Source organism: Spermophilus citellus (genome assembly GCF_964194105.1).
Source record: "Spermophilus citellus genome assembly, chromosome: 1".
Lineage (NCBI taxonomy): Eukaryota > Metazoa > Chordata > Mammalia > Rodentia > Sciuridae > Spermophilus > Spermophilus citellus.
The window spans coordinates 208,237,144-208,253,992 of NC_138182.1; the positions used below are offsets into that span (position 1 = coordinate 208,237,144).

A 16,849-nucleotide genomic window follows, 5' to 3' on the forward strand; every position below is an offset into this window, starting at 1 on the left:
GGGCTCTGGAACACAGATACTATGCGTTCGCGGAGACGCACCGCGTCCAGGGCGAACACGAACCGACCCAGAGTCCCAGGGAGACACATGAGAACTCCCATATATTTAGCTCCGGGAACATGATTTTGGGTTCTGGGAAAAGAAAGGCGAGGAAGCTCAACATACCAGAAAGACGCTCAGCGTCTGGAGTTGACTCGCGGACTTAGACGACGAGCGATCCTGATGGTGGGAAGATACACTGCATCCCAGGCAGAGATTCCTGACTCTTAAACGCCCCCGTTCCGGAGAGAAAACCATGGGCACACATCTCCAGCACAGGGAAAGACTCAGACGCACTTATACCGCAGTTGGGGCACAAATCCAGGAACGTTTTCATGTTGAAAAAAGTGGGAGAAAGGGGCACCAAGAAGAGACACTGGCAACCAAGGGGCATGGGGAAGTTGTTTATGGACATGCAGTAAGTACTGTGGAATGAGGGAGACCAGAATGGACGCATTGCCTGAGGGGAAGATATAATTTATATATCAGTAACATTTTATTTGGAGAGAAGAAAGGGAGATATAACCCACAGGGGCATACTGACAAATAGCTCAATCCATACCAAGAAACACTCTAACTGGTCTCATAAAACGCACAGAGGAACGGAGGGACACCCAGACAGACTCTCATACTTATTCAGATAAAAGTGGAGAAAAGAATTCACATCTGTTGAGCTCCCACTAGTGCCAGGCATTTTAAATACAGAGAAGATACAGAGTCTTAAGCAGAATGGCAGGAGAGGTGTGAACCTGAGCCAGTTTAGTCTCCTCACATTAACATGCACATAGGAGGAGCACACAGTTATGCACACCTTGGTAAGTATATGAACTTGTATATGAACTTCACATGATAGGATATATGTCAACGGAGCAGGAGAGATTCAGAGATGAATATACTCTAAGAAAGGCTCTCAAAGAATTGAGTGGACACATGAATGTATCCATCAGGATGCATATGTTACCCACCAGAGAAGCATATGTTGAAAAACAGGATTGTGGGGGGGTGGGGGGTTGAGGAAAAGTGACAGAACAGGGGAGTGCACATACAAAGAAAGAAATACCTTCCTACACACTATGAAATCCCAGGGAGAAAGAGTCTCAAGTATGACTGATAGTTAAGTGTATATCAGCAATTAAGATGTAGAGAGGTAAAAGAAATTAGAAAAAAAAAACTGCATGTTTCAGTAGCTACTCCCAGACAGGTGCACCTGCAATGGAGAGACCAGCACCAGCATGGAATGGGAGGCCCACAGTGGGGGGAAAGCCAGATACACAGGCAGAGGGACTAAACAGACAGTGGAGAGAAACTCAGCCCTGTAAGATGGAGAGATAAGCTTGCCTGTTCCAAGAGAAGGGCGTGGGAAGGAATGACAGTGAGAAGAAGGTAGGTCAGGGGATGTAAAGAGAAAAACATACAGAGGCCTGGAGAGAAAAAAACCAGCAAGAGGAGACCAGTCCCCAGACAGAAACAGACCTAGGGTGCAGAGAAAGACTGACACAGCTGGTGGGGAGAGGCTCTCTGGAGACGGGAGTACAGCCAAACACCTTGGGAAATAACAGGCAAACTGTACAGTTAAACAATGAGATTGACACTGTATTTGGTGAGGAAGAGGCCCACACTAGGGGAGGAGAATGGTTTACATAGGGTGAGTGAAGTGGCAGAAATGTCCCTAGTGCCCACTGATCAGCATGACCACTGGAGGCCCAGGAGGGGAATTGCAATTTGTTTTTCTGCCTTCTTGTGGCCTTCATTTCTTCTTCCTATAACCTTGTGTTTTCATGCTTGTGGCAAAGGTTTGAGTGGTCCAAAATCCTCTACATTTATATGCCAGTTTCTTCTAAAAGACAGTAGATCAAACATTTTTTTTTTTATCTCCCAACCCACCACTTGATTTTTTTTCCCTATTTTACTTTAGTCAAAAATCAGTGAAATGAACTTGATAGCTTTGTTTGCTCTTGACTGTTTCTATTGCCTATTGATATCATTACCATCTTTTTCCAGTAATCCTAGGATTCCTTTTCTCCTGAAAAACTGGTGATAAAAGCAGTGGCATGCTAAAGGGTGGGAGGGAAAACTGAATAAGCTGACTTGGCCTTTGCAGTTGAACACTGTCTTGTTCCTGACTTAACCAGTTCCTGTCCCCAGGCCTCACTATCACTTCAGCTCTAGAAACTCTTTTTAAGGGAGGGGGGTGAAAAAGTAGGTAGGAATTGGGGGGAAATGCCAAGCCATGTTGGACAAAAAGTGGGAGGAAAGAAGCTGAAGAAATGAGGGACCTTTGGGATGACCATAAGCACTATCAGGAGCCTCTGGAGTGTTCAGCCAAGCCTCCTACAGATGTGCCCTTAGTGCCTCTCCTGGCTCAGCTAGACCAGGGCTCCCCCATGGCATGGTAACAATTTCCAGCAGAAGGCATCTGGCTGAGCTTTTATCCTCAAATGGAAAGATATTTATTTGGTCTTTTTTACTTTTCATCTTTATCAGAAGTACAGTTCATGACTTTAAATTGTAGCTTCTATTTGGGAATGTTGGCATGTGTCAGATAACTAGAAAAAAGTTTCTGATAGTTTATCTTGTTACTCTGGGGGGGGGGAGTGACTTTTATTTCTCATATAAAACTCCTCCCACCATTACTTTGCTTATATAGGAAGATGTTTGATGCTTGAAGACAAATGACCTCCACAGTGACTTTGGCCAATGCAAAGTAAAAACTGTTACTCCTTCTCTTCTAATGACTTTCTAAGGACCAGAAATTTCAACAGGTTAATTTGATAAATTAAGCATCAGAGAGGTTTTTTGGTTTTTTTTTTTTTTTTGGTCCACATTATTTTGTTTATTTGATTTAACTCTTCTAAATTATCTACTTGACCTAAGTCTTCAAAAAAGTGAATTTAGGAATTTTAGCAAACTGATTTAAGCAGAATAAACAAGTTCTTTAGATATAATTGAGCAAATATTCCATATTATTAGGGTTCATGGAAACAATCTTTGAATACATCAAGATCTTGGTTTTCTCAAATCACAGTTCCTCACGAAAGATAAACTTGTTTTACCTTTATTATTCAAGTTTTCTATTTTTACAGAAGAAATCTTGGAAAACTTTCTAAATGGGTAGGGGAACATTGTGAGTCCAAGAATAGGGAGTTGTAGTTGGAGTAAATATGTCCTAAAAGTTATTTTCTACTCACTTTGAATATTTAAAAACTATTTCAAATTGATTACATATGAAGTGTTCACTGAAAAGGAACTTTCATTGTTTGCAGGAAAATTCAGATATGCTAGTACAGATATCCAAGATCTGAAGCTTTTTAAAATATAGATAAATTAGTTTGAATGAGAGGACAAGTTACTAAATAAATAAAAATCACAAATTACAACTTTATATCAATTAAGTTGGTGTTTGTGATTATGTGGTCTGCATAAGCTCTACATATTTTTAAGTGAGCATGTATTACTGTAATTACGTATTTCTCCCAAACATAAAACATATTTAAAATGAAAATATAACATCTTATAATTTATAAACTTAATTTCTCCAGTAATATAGCTGGCTTTCTTTTGACAGTTGAGTAATAAATTTGTGTAACAAAAATTTTATCAAAATAGAGTTTAGATTTTGTCATTGCTGAGCCTGTCAATTTAGTTTTTAAAAATGTTTTCTTAAAGTTTCAAAGGTAGTGGTTCAAACACAATCATGCTTACCCAACTATCACATGAAAAGTCTTACAAGGTTGTGTTGGGGGCTAGGGGCTACTCATTCTCCATCTCTGAAGGCCAAGAAGTAAATCCATTTAAGTAGGATTCTGTTAAAATATTCTCTTGTTAATTCTAATGGCTTAAATTAAATTTTCCTGCATTGATTCAACTCATTTAGGAAAAATCTTATTGTTTTTGAAAATTTGTGCAAATATGCTTTCATTTCATCATTTAATTGTGCATGAAGAATTCAGTCTCTTTATTAACAAATATTATTTTTAATCAAAGCATTAGGTCTTTGATTGTCCTTCATGGTAGCTCCCTTCAGTGTGTTACTTGATCTTTTTATTTTCAGTCCCTGATTCCACAAGTTATGGGATTTCATGGTTTGCAGAAAAATTCAGATATGCTAACACAAATATCCAGAATATCAAGCTTTTTAAAATGTAGATAAATCTAAAATGTAGATTTCCTCACCTTGGCCTTTCTTTCAACCAGGTGAACATTTCAGCATTTGATTCATTTTGGTTTAAGACACAGAAAAGACTCATCTCCTGTTTCTTCTCTTTCTGTTCTTCCTGCCCTCAGTTGTGTATATGTGTAGGTTTTCACTAACATGCCTTATAAATACAGAAGTCTGTGTTCCCCAAAGCCTCCACTTCAGTATCCCGATCTGCTAACACATCACTGCCATCACTGTCAGACATGTTTTTTAAGTAGAACAATGAGGTTTGGTGTAGTAGATTCCATTTGTTCCACTTCAAAAATGTAGCCAGGCTTAAGTAATTTAACCTTGCTTACTCTCACCTTCAGTCAGTGCTTGATCTTAACCTGGTTTTTATCAAATTTGTGCCCCTTGCTGCCGTATTTGAAAAGTTTATTCAGATGCTCAATTAGTTACTCAGTGCAAAGGAAGGTGTTCCTCCCTGAGAAAAGTAGTAGCCAGATAGCCTAAAAAGATAGACAGGGAACCTTGGCACCAGAATTAGGAGGAGAGAGAAAGAACATATGTGAAGGACTGGAACATGTTCAAGAAAAGAATTTAAAAGGAAAGGAGTGTAGAATTCTTGGAATGATTTCCAGGGAAGCTTACCAAGGACAATCACCAGATTCAGCCTTTCCATTTGCTCCATTTGCACTTGTAAAAAATTACGGAAGCTTTGCTTCTAGGGCTTGTTAGGTAATTTGCAATAAAGCCAGCAGAGGGAAGAAAAATGAGAATTGCAGCTGAACCAATGCTGGGTCATTTTTAACAATTTGCAATGACCCTTTCTCTGTCACAGAGAGGCTCAGGAACTAGCACCAGAATCCAGCCAGTTTGGGCCCAAGTATATTTGGAGTGTTTGAGAATATATCCCTAAATGTGATATTACAGTCATTTTTACATTTAAAAAGAGCTAAGTTTTACATCAAAGAACAGAGTGAGTAATATAACCCTGCATTTCGCTTTCCTGCATGTCACAGCTCCAAACAACATTTCCTATGACTTGCGCAAAAATCTAGAAAAGCAAGTCTGAAGGAGAATTCAATAAATTAATGGCCAGGTCTCCATAGACAAACTAAAACTGAAAAATATGGCATAATTCAGGTCAGATGAGAATTGTTTTATCTTTGTTTTACTTTTTCTCCTCCTTTCCTTTTTTTCCTTCCTTTTATCCTTCCCTTTTTCCTTCCTTCTTTCTTAAATTTCTACCTATCTATAATTTCTGTTGTGTCACTAGGGCTTTTAAGAGCCATGTTAAATCATCAGGAAGAACTGGTTTAAGGATCTCCACTAATACTATGCCAGCAAAGGTCAAACCTACCTAGCATTTCCATGCCTGGTGATTTAATATAGGACATAAGAAGGGAGAATCTTGTTAAGGTATAAGCTCCTTAAAGATTCATGAGACAAATTAGTACCTTGAATTGACCTCTACAGTCAGACAATTTAGCTAGTAGGTTCATAGTAACTACATTGTTTGACAATGGCATGAGCTTCTTTTCTTCTCGGAGTTCCTATGTTATTGGTCTAGAAAAGATCCTTGGGTCTTAAAGGGTTTTAGTATTAAGATTTTAGCAAATAAAGACTGGATGGAGGACCACATCTCCCGCAGAGAGAATGTCATAGGTAAAGAACAGTAGTAGAAAACCTCAGGGCAGGCTCTGAGAATTGTTGGAAACACCCTGTTTCACTTAACCTGGAGTGCAGGAGAAAAAGATGGTTGTGTTTAAGAAAGTTGAAGCAGGTCCAAGTAGGGTGATTACCTTATGAAGTAATTTGGACTTTATTCTGTCTACACCGGGGAGACACTGAGTAGAAATTTGAGTGATCTGAGCTACACTTTTAAATTATTCTGATCTTGGTGTGCAAGATGACTATGAAGTGAATCTGGAAGGAAATAGACAGGTTATGAAAAAGTTTATAGTCCAGGCCAGAAATTATTGGAGTCTATGCTTGGATTCTGATGGAAGATATTATAGATGAATCAATCTATAGAATTTAACAGTACTTTAAAGTAGGAGTTTGAGTTGAGATTTCTAGCCTCTGGGAGAGGGGATCCTTAGAAAAGGAAAAGTCAGAAACAGATAGGAGAGTGGGGTGGGGTGGGGGAGATAAAGATGATGAGTGTGATTTGATGAACATTTATTCAGTCTTTTGTATAGTCAAAAGAGACTTAAGTATATATTGTATTTACATGATTAGATGTTGTGTATTTAAAGGTATATTTGGTTGGGAGTCTGAGGCAAAATATAGAACAGTGCTGTATGACTTTTATGTCCTATATTAACTGTTCTATTCAATGGAAATTTTGGAAATTGTTAATGTCCAGGGGGGAGATTTAAATTGGAAAAATTTTGGTTTGAGTGGGGCTTTTTAAATTTTGCTTTTATTTTTCTAAACTTTCTTTATTGAGTAATCTCTATAGGTTGTACTTAAGATCATTATTGACCATAGATAATATGAAATTAAAAGAGTCAGTGTTTTTCCTTCTTCCAGATTATCTCCATATCTGTTTTGGTGGAGTTTTGTTTATTTAATTTTTGTTTTGTTTTGTTTTTTGATGTTTGTTTTGGCGCTAGAGATTGAATCTAAACTCACACTCTACCATTGAGCTATACTCCTAGTCCCTGTTTGGGGGCTTTTTTTTTTTTTTTTTTTTTGTACCAAGGATTGAGCCCAGGGGCATTTAACTACTGAGCCACATCCCCAGCCCTTTTTTATATTTTATTTAGAAACAGGGTTTCTAAATTGCCTAGAGCCTTGCTGAGTTGCTGAGACTGGCTTTAAACTTGTGATCCTCCTGCCTCAGCTTCCCAAGCTGCTGGGATTTCAGGTGTGCAACAGCATGGCCCTTAGGGCCAAATTTTTTTTGCTTCACAGTTCCTTATAGAAAACAAAGCAAAACAGTCATGAATACATCAAGTTTTTGTTATATATGCACAATGTACTAGACTAATATGGGGCTGCATTCATAATCCATGGTGGTAATCTTGGTGAGAACACTTCCACCGAATAGGGAGCTTCTTCAAGGGTGAAATCAGGCTGGAACTTGTAAAATTCACTGATCTAAATATACTTATTTGGAAATGTAAGTGTTAGCATATTTTAAAATAACATTTATTTAATTAGTATCATTGCTTTTGGCTCCATTATTGAAACTATAATGCTGCAGAGGACCAGAAAAGGTGTCATGTAGTAAAAACTCAGTTGAATATTTTAAGATGTTTCTTCTTTAATAAAGGATTAAGAGGTAGCAGTCAAGAGTTACAAACTACCAAATATTTGTTTGTTCTTTCAGCAAACATTTTTATTCGTCTTCTGACATCTGCTAGATATAGAACTAGGCATTGAAGATACAAAGCCAAGTAGGTCATAGATGATTCCCACCATGAAGAAAGTACATATCATTAAGCAGAAGCAGATAAACATGTAAAAAAATAAACACAATAAAGTTTGTGTTCATAGGGAACACCAACAGATAGAAAAGTTGTATTTGAGGGTGTATCCGTGTATTCTTCACTTGCTGTCCTCAGCTAAGCCTACTGTCTCTTCCACACCCGAGACTGCACCTGACCAGATACTGTTGCAAATCATTTCTCTGTTCCTATCTTACCAGACCTCTGGCATCCTATCATGTTGACCATTTCTTCCTATTACAAACATTTTCCTGATTTTCTTCTTACCTCTTGTCCTTTGCTTACTATCCTTTATTTCCCTGACTCCTGAATATTGGAGATCTCAGTTCCCTTCTCTTTATCTGTTCACTATCTCCAGGCAAGTTCATCTAATTCTTTGGATTTAAATGCCATTTATATGTTAATGGCTCCCAAATATTTATCTTCAGATCAGAATTTTTCTTTTCAACTCCAGGCACTTATTTTCAACATAGTACCTCTTCATCAAAATTTAATAGGCATCACACACTTAATATACACGAATATAACTCTTGATTTCACTCCTTAAGCCTATTCCCACCTGAGTGTTCACCATCTCAGTCAGTGGTAGCACTCTCCAGTTGCCTAGAAATTGACTAGTAACCTTTGATTTCTCTCCTCTTTTGTTGACATGCATCAGCAAGTCCTGTCACTTTTTAAAATGTCTAGAATCCAACCCCAGCCATTAATGCTATCTCATTCCCAGCCACCATCATCCTTCTTCAGGATCACTGCCATACATCTCCCAGCTAACCTCCAGATGTCTACTCTTCCCCCCTAATTCATTCCAAAGAGCAACCAAAGTGATCTTTTAAAACTGAGTATAATCATGTAGTTTCCCAGAGTCAAGCTTCCTAGTAATTCACTTTGTAAAAAGTGATTTAGCTGTTCCATTTTTATCAATTTATAGTCTTTTCAAAATAATCTCTATTTATCTAATCGTATTTTACCACTTCTCTTTATATTTCTGCTCCAAAGATCAAGATCCCCAGGAGCAAAGTTTTATTTGCTTTTACAAGTCAGATTTTACATGTAAGTTTATTATATAATTATAAGGCCAACATTAAGCTCTTGGGGGGAAAAACAGTGGGATGTTGTGCTTCAGGCATTGTTGGTTTAAAGGCTGGGTCACAGAAACTAATATTTGGCTGGTTTTTCAGCTAGCATTTTTGGCTTTCATGTTCATTTAAAAGTTGTTTGAAATCCTAAGATTTAAGACAACAGTAAATTTTGTTCTTTTAATTTGGTATCAGGTATCTAGTTTCTCAGAAGCTATCCTTCAAAACAAGGATTGTGCTAAATAGATTAGTGTTTTTCCTTCTTCCTACTGTTTTCGCACATCATTCTTCTGTGTTGTAATGGCTAGAAAGAAATTATTCTTTACTACATATGCTCTTTGATCTTGTTATTCAAAACCTACAGAAAAGGAGTTTCTTCTACAACTAAGGTAGGATGGATTCACAAGGCAAAATACTAGATTGGTTCTGTGAGCATTAGTGACTCTTCTGTAGGCATCTAATAAAAGGTTTGAGACAAAGGAGATGCTGTTTATTAAAGCAGTTTTGCATTATCTCTAAATTATCTCTACTGGCTTTTGACAAGAGCTGGTATATTTGATTTTTCAGGATCAACTGTCTGATTTCCTGTGCTATTTCCTGCTTTAGCTCCGATTTTCTTTCTTCCTCTTCTCTCTGTCTAAATATTTTTTTATTACAGTAGTCAAAATATAATTATGACTTTGGATTCTCTGTCAGGTGATATTATAAAGAACAAAGACTAAAATGACTCTTAAAACAAAAAATCATAACCACATGTTTTTAACTAGTGTAGTGCCTCTTTTAGGAAGGAAAAATGAACTATTTGATATGTTATATCTCAAGGAAAATCATAAATATTTTTTACTGTTTACTTGCACAACTGAAAACAAGTTCTTGAATTGCCTGATACTCTCCTTAAGCCATAGTGCAAAACCAAAGCGATTCGCTGTTCTTAGTCCTGTCTGTTTTAGATTTTTTCATATTTTATACACCTATTTGCTGGAGAAGGATAGGAAAAAGCTAGCTATGTGTAAAACGGTGGATTAAAGTACAGTTTTTAAAGTGAGACAGTAATAGAAAGAGCATAGTTCTTAAAGTATTACTAGGCTTGAGTCCCAGGTCACTTAGTTGTCTGACCTTAGATATTCATAAGACTTAGCTGAGAAATAAGAACCCAGGTACCTACCCTACAAGGGCATTTGTGAAAATCCATGAAGGTGGTGGTAAAAATAATTAGCATGTCTGATATATTTCAAGCATTCAATAAATGGTAACTGGCTAACTAACTATAATTATTTCTATTTTTTTAGAATTTTATAATTATTTCTTAAAATAATCTCACTTAAATCAGTTACCTGTACCATCACTATTTATAGAAAGTGGCTTGTTTGGGGAAAAGTTCCAAAATTATATTTGACTTTGAAATTTTCTGCAATATACTTATCATGACACTGATTACAATTTAAATCCATAGGTAAATACCAACAAGTATGTAATAAATGTTTAGTTTTAGTAATTCAAGAATAATTCAGAGTAATTTGGGGTTAAGCATTCCATGATGGGCTCAGCATGGAAGCTGAAGGTATCTTAAATGCAAATCTAACTTAGAGACAGTTATAAACTACCCGAATAGGTAAGTGACTATTGAATTCCACAGAACTGTGGAAAACTTCTCTCTGACTCTCTAGGAAGCATTTTAGGAATTAATATTACATTATTAAATTAATATTACTTAAGTAAAACTGCTTAGTAAATTAGGTATTATTTTTATAGTCCTATGTTGAGGAATAATTCCTGGAAATAAGTGAACATAGATCTCTTTGGTCATGAGCAAGTTTTATTGCAGTAGTATTGGTTTTTAATGGCAAAAATCAACAGTATAATAAACTTATGAGCATTTTACTATTGGTACTTCTTTTCAATACTTGAGAATGTCCTATCTATATAAAGGGTTACATGAATTTTGAAAGAGCTACTTGGTACAAATATTTAATTAAAACTAAAAAACAAAGGTTGAAGCCCTTCCAAAACTTATTTCTTATGGGAATGCAATTAGTAAGGTAAGATTTATTTTTAAAGCATGCCAGATCCTATTTGGCCACCTATAATTACTTCAACTTTTAAAAGTAGCTTGCTTTAAAAAAATTTTTTTTAAAGATACAGTGAATTGAGGTCATAGGTTTGCTGTTAAACTAGGCTAAAAAACATTTGGACAAAAAACTAACATGCTTGTGATACCTGCTTAAAGTGGCGTTTACTTCTAGAATTTCTTATTCCCAGTAATTATCCTATTAATGTAGTGGTCAAATGCATCAGTGGTATAGAGTTCTGTGGAGGAGTTTGCTGTGCTTTGGTATATGGTGGGAGGACCATCTATGGACTGTATGACATGCTAAGAGGTTCTGCTGGCTACATGAAGGATTGGGAAGTACTTGAAGGAAGGAAGGAAGGCCTTTATCTAAGTGCCAGGTGATAAGGGCTTGAAATGGGCCAGGGGCTTTAAAGCTACAGACTAAGCTTACGTTGAGGAAGTCTGCAGCAGACTGGCTGGAATTGATGATTGGTAACCCTGGAGCCACCTTGACATCATTTTTCTTGGTGCTTGATATTCAATCTGTCAGCACATCTTATCAGTCTTCTTTGGGAATGTCTGCACTGTCTACCATCTCTTGTGGGCTCTAGATATAGTTATACTAATTTAGGCCTTTATCACTACTTCCAGCCCTTGAGCTGTTTTCAAAGCCATTTCCCCAGCCCTCCCCTACCCCAATCCATCTGTTTTACATATGGCTGAAAGAGTTGCCTTCACCCAAAACATTTCTTTCAGCAGCTCACTTTCTTATCCAGAAAAGGAAAAGCCCCCAATTATTTATCCCGTGGGAGACAGACTTAAAGATCATCAGTAAGAGGTTATGGAGGATATTAAGGCAGGATTCTTTCACAGGGTGATAAATCTTTAGGGTGGATATCCTGAGATCTGAAATTTAAATTACTGTCCTATTTATTCTGTGACAGATAGAATCTAAAAGCAAAGGCAAATTTTGAGGACAGCAAATGCTTAGGCAGGAGTCTTAGGTTCAGTTCCCAGCCTTTATGGTGTGTTTTAGTGTGAAAGAATTCTGTGTATACATACACCTTCCCTCTTCCTACACAGTACCCATTCCCATCTCCTTGCTTTTTTCCTCAGGGCACTCTCTCTCCCTGGAGTTTATTTTTTTCTAATCTACTACTCAAAGTCTATTTTGTTCCATAAATCTTTTGACTTTTCTGACATCTATTAAAATTCATGCTCTCCTTTCCTTTCTGAGAATGCTTACTATACTTCCCAGTAGGACTTAACCCAGTACTTAACCTCAGGTATCCCCCCAATTAAAATATGAACTCTGGCTTGAGGAATTAGGAACCCATATTCTTGTACCTTCCAAAGGAGATATGTGTATTACAAGGTAATACAAGAAAAGTAGCAAGATGCAGGGTACAGTGGCATACACCTGTATTCCAGCCACTCAGGAGGCTGAGGCAGGAGAATTGTAAATTCAAGGCCAACTTCAGCAACTTAGCAAGACCTTAAGCAATCTAGAGAGACCCTGTCTCAAATGTTTAAAAAGGACTGGAGGTGTAGCTCAGTGGTAGAGTGTCCCTAAGTTCAGTCCCCAGTAGAGAGAGAGAGAGAGAGAGAGAGAGAGAGAAGGAAATTAGCAAAGCCCAGCTTAGTTATTACTGAACCACAGGGACTGGGAAGGACTGGGGATAGAATGGTGGGCATCAACTATATTATTTCCAATTTCTCTTCTGGATTTGGAATTCTGATTCTAATGACATATAATTGATTAATATAATATGGGGTGGGGGACAGGAGATGTAAAGAGACTATAAATTCTAAAGTTGTAAGCCTGAAAAACCAAAAGTAAAGAAATGTCATTGCCAGGACAGTAGGAAAGAGGTACCAGGTTGGTTGGGAAGGCTGGAGATGGGAGTTAGTGTTTGCCAATCAGTAAAAGTTTGCTGTATTGAGAGTTTCTAATATAAAGCACCCTGTAGGCAGGAGTAAGCAGACAACTATAGAAAAATGCCAGATGAGGACTGGACAAGAGATTTAGTCATTACCAACAGGTATGGTGAACCTCCAGAAAGGAGTGGGTATAGAAAGAGGAAAGGAAGCTAGCTTTTGAAATGAAATGTATGATCAAACACCTGAGAAAACTGGTGTCTCTAAGTATAAGGAAGAGGTAATATACAGTGGAAAAATCAGCAATCTGAAAATTGGGGGGAAAAAATTTCATTTATTTGACAAAGAAGAGATGATGAGCATGATGCAGACTTTCAAGTTCCAGAGAAGTGAAGGATAGATTCAAACTAAAAAGCTTCTTCTCAGCAAAAGAAACAACCAGTGAGGTAAATAGACAGCCTACAGTTTGGGAGCAAAATTTTACTATTTGAACATCAGATAGAACACTAATCTCTAGGATATATAAAGAACTCAAAAATCTTAACACCACAAACACAAATAACCCAATCAATAAATGGGCCAAGGAAATGAACAGACACTTCTCAGAAGAAGATATACAATCAATCAACAAATATATGAAAAATGTTCAATATCTCTAGCAATTAGAGAAATGCAAATCAAAACTACTCTAAAATTTCATCTCACTCCAGTCAGAATGGCAGCTATTATGAATACAAATAACAATAAGTGTTAGAGAGGATGTGGGGGGAAAGGCACACCCATACATTGCTGGTAGGACTTCAAATTGATGCAGCCAATATGGAAAGCAGTATGGAAAATCCTTAGAAAACTGGGAATGGAACCACCATTTGACCCAGCTATCCCACTCCTCAATCTATACCCAAAGGACTTAAAAACAGCATACTATAGGGACCCAGCCACATTAATGTTAGCAGCATAATTCACAATAGCTAAACTGTGGAACCAACCTAGATGTCCTTCAGTAGATGAATGGATAGAGAAAATGTGGTATATATACACAATGCAATATTATTCAGCATTAAAAGAGAATAAAATCATGGTGTTTGCAGGTAAATGGATGGAGTTGGAGGATGTAATGCTAAGTGAAGTTAGCCAATCCCCAAAAACCAAATGCCAATGTTTTCTATGATTTAAGACTGCTGATTCATAATGTGGTTGGGAGGGCAGGGGTGGGGCATGGGAGGATTAGATGAACTCTAGATAGGGCAAAAGGGAAAAGAGGAGGAAGGGTAAGGGAAAGGGCATGGGGGTAGGAAAGATGGTGGAATGAGATGGACATTACCCTAAGTACATGTATGAAGACACAAGTGGTGTGACTCTACTTTGTGTACAAGCAGAGATATGAAAAATTGTGCTTTATATGTGTAATATGAGTTGTAATGCATTCTGCTGTCATATATAACAAATTAAAATTTCAAAAATGAAAAAAACAAAAAAGCTGGAACCTGAATCTGTGTTACCTAACTTGTAGGGCCACCTACTTCAACACAAAGTACGGCTTCCAGCCTCAGCAACTTTTATTACTTCAGGAAGAGTAAGTTTAGCCATGGAAGGTAGTTTGGATGGGGGTTTTCTCCTAAAGAATAGTATCTGTATTTTCTACTTTTTTTATACCTTTATTTTATTTTTTATTTTTATGTAATGCTGAGGATCAAACCCAGGGCCTTGCACATGCAAGGTGAGCACTAAGCTAAGCCATAACTCCAGCCCATCTATTTTCTATTTTTTTTTTAAAAAGCCCACGAATTAGAATGATTCACTACTAAAAATTTTGTTTTAAAAATTCAAGCACTATCTTTTTATCTTCACTTTTAAAAAAACCCACTTTTCCCTCACCAGAAATGAATTTGTCCCCCAGTAGTACTTTGATTCTATTAATAAATCTAGAGTTAAATTATCTTTTCTTAGTGGTCAGACAGTGATAATAGTTTGCATTATAATTTTTCCCCAAGATGTTATCCATTTTTGTAAATAATATTACTGCTTTATATTTTATATTGAGGTTTTCCATCTTTTAAAGAGGCACTATACTCCCCCACCCCAGTTTATTATAATCCTGATTAGTAAACTTTTAAATCTGCAGGTAAGTTTCAGGAAGTAATTAGAAGTAGTAGGTTATATGCTGTAGTTTATGGGAAGGACACTTGGCCACCTCTATGGGCATGGCAGGGGTGGGGTGGGGTGAGGTGGAGCAGCGGGGTGGGAAGGGGTATGGTAAAGATTAGACCAGAAACCTTTGTTTCTGTTTGTGGATTTGGATATAAGGGTGTGAAAAATAATTCACGGACTGCCATCACTATTAAGTACTATTCAAAGCTGATTTTCCTATAGATGCCTTCTAACAATTTAGAAAAGCATTCCTATGGGAAAACATATTGGTAACTTTGGATATAGAAAATTATGTTGGGGATAGTTACTGATAATTAAAATTACAGCATAACTCTGTGATACAATACTGAAGTTATAAAGATGACAAAACTTATAATTAAAAAAACAAATCATTGTTCTAGGAATTATGTTCTCCTAGAAAGAATCTGTGAGAATATTGGTAACCTGTGTGACCTTCAAGTAAAAGCTTGATAAAATGTGAAAAAGTGGAAAACTTGAGTCGATCCTGAATATTTTAATTTTATATTTGTATTGGAGTTTTTTAAAATTCTCCAATTATCTCTTCCTTTTCCTCATCTGTATTAAAAATATGTCAGGAAATTAAGCAAGAATTTTTAATATACAATTGAATTAGTTTTACAAATCATGTTAGCCAATTTCAAAAACACCATTAGCTACACAACCAAAAAATACCTTTAATTTATATGGTTCAGAGAAATGTAAACAGGTTGTCAAAGCATTGTAATATGTTGACATGTGAAAGTAAGCACATGGTGAAAAGACATTTTCATATACTATGGCACTGACTAAATACATCGATTTAAAGTTTACGTATTTAGTACTGTGTCACCATAACCGAGGTTTACATTTTTGTTTCTTATATTTCTTTTAATAGAATTCAATTCCTTTTCGACCTTCGATTCAGTTCCAAGGGCTTCAAGGGGTGAGTACTGTTATTGAGCAAAAATATTTAATATTCTTTTTATATGCCACAGAGTTTGAAATTTACTTTAACTTGGCACTCTTAATATCATTGGTCACTCATATTTGGTGAACTTTGTGACTAAACAAAAGTTTCTGACTTCTTTGATTAAGACACTTGAATTATCTTTTTTTCTTAATTTCTTTAAAAAATAATTCAGATATAGCTATTGAGAAATTTTTTCCTAAATCATGAATAATTGCATATTTGAACCTTTTATTGAAGGTTCAAACATCAAAGTTTTGTGTGAATGTTTTATTTGCCACAACAAAATCTCCATAAAGAATTATTTATTTCAAGCATGTTATAAATATGTGATTTTGTTACTATTAATAAAATTTGCTGTCTGTACCCTCAATTTTAAAAATTATATATGCTAGGAAATGAGATGTATGAATAGAAATTAAGCTTTTTCAGTGTATAAAATGAACTGATTTCTTTGTCTATTTTATTGCTATAATAAAAAGCAAAATATGCTGGGGTGTAGCTCAGTGGTAAGGACATGTGAGAGGCTCTGGGATAAATCCCATCACCAAAAAAAAGCATAATATGTGATAACTTAATAAAATTGACCAATGTATTGTGTGTTTGCAGTATATAATAAATTTTACAATAATATCAATATTATTTTAAGTTATTATTATTAATATTTGATGGTAATAAAATAAACTGCTTCCTCATTGAAGTTAATATGCATTTCTGTCCCTATGTACCGGCTTATAATATGGATATCTGGAAGATCTGTAAGGTCGAGCTATGAAAAAGGCAAACTGAGGGAGGATGATCATACTCTTATTTATTCTAAATCTATATGCTTATGATTTTTTAATGTTACAAAATGCAAAAATGTTCATTTAAATAAATACAGTGGTTCTAAACTTTATAACTTGAAGACATTTTGAGAGTCAGATTAATTATATCATTCAACTAAAAGTACAGTACTTCTAAATCTGTTGTGTAATGCTAACTTCAAGAAGATGTTTGTGTGGATGTCAGGGATTTTTTTCTAGTGACAGCTTTACAATGAAGTCCCTTCCCCCACCCCCACCCCCCTCAGTAACTGAGTGTTCATGAATG

At 36.3% G+C, this 16,849-nt stretch overlaps 2 protein-coding genes across 7 annotated transcripts in view; one reads left to right on the forward strand and one right to left on the reverse strand.

The window, feature by feature from the left end:
- LOC308648339 (uncharacterized protein) overlaps positions 1-792 on the reverse strand; it is a 568,826-nt gene extending 568,034 nt beyond the window's left edge. For all 6 annotated transcript variants that reach the window (XM_081292963.1, XM_081292960.1, XM_081292962.1 and 3 more), the window contains exon 1: positions 166-792. In XM_081292963.1, coding sequence (XP_081149089.1) covers positions 166-297 — 132 coding nt within the window. In that variant the 5' untranslated portion in view covers positions 298-792. The remainder of the gene's footprint in view (positions 1-165) is intronic.
- ELL2 (elongation factor for RNA polymerase II 2) overlaps positions 1-16,849 on the forward strand; it is a 70,440-nt gene that overhangs the window by 1,009 nt on the left and 52,582 nt on the right. The window contains exon 2 of the mRNA XM_081292948.1: positions 15,686-15,733. Coding sequence (XP_081149074.1) covers positions 15,686-15,733 — 48 coding nt within the window. The remainder of the gene's footprint in view (positions 1-15,685; positions 15,734-16,849) is intronic.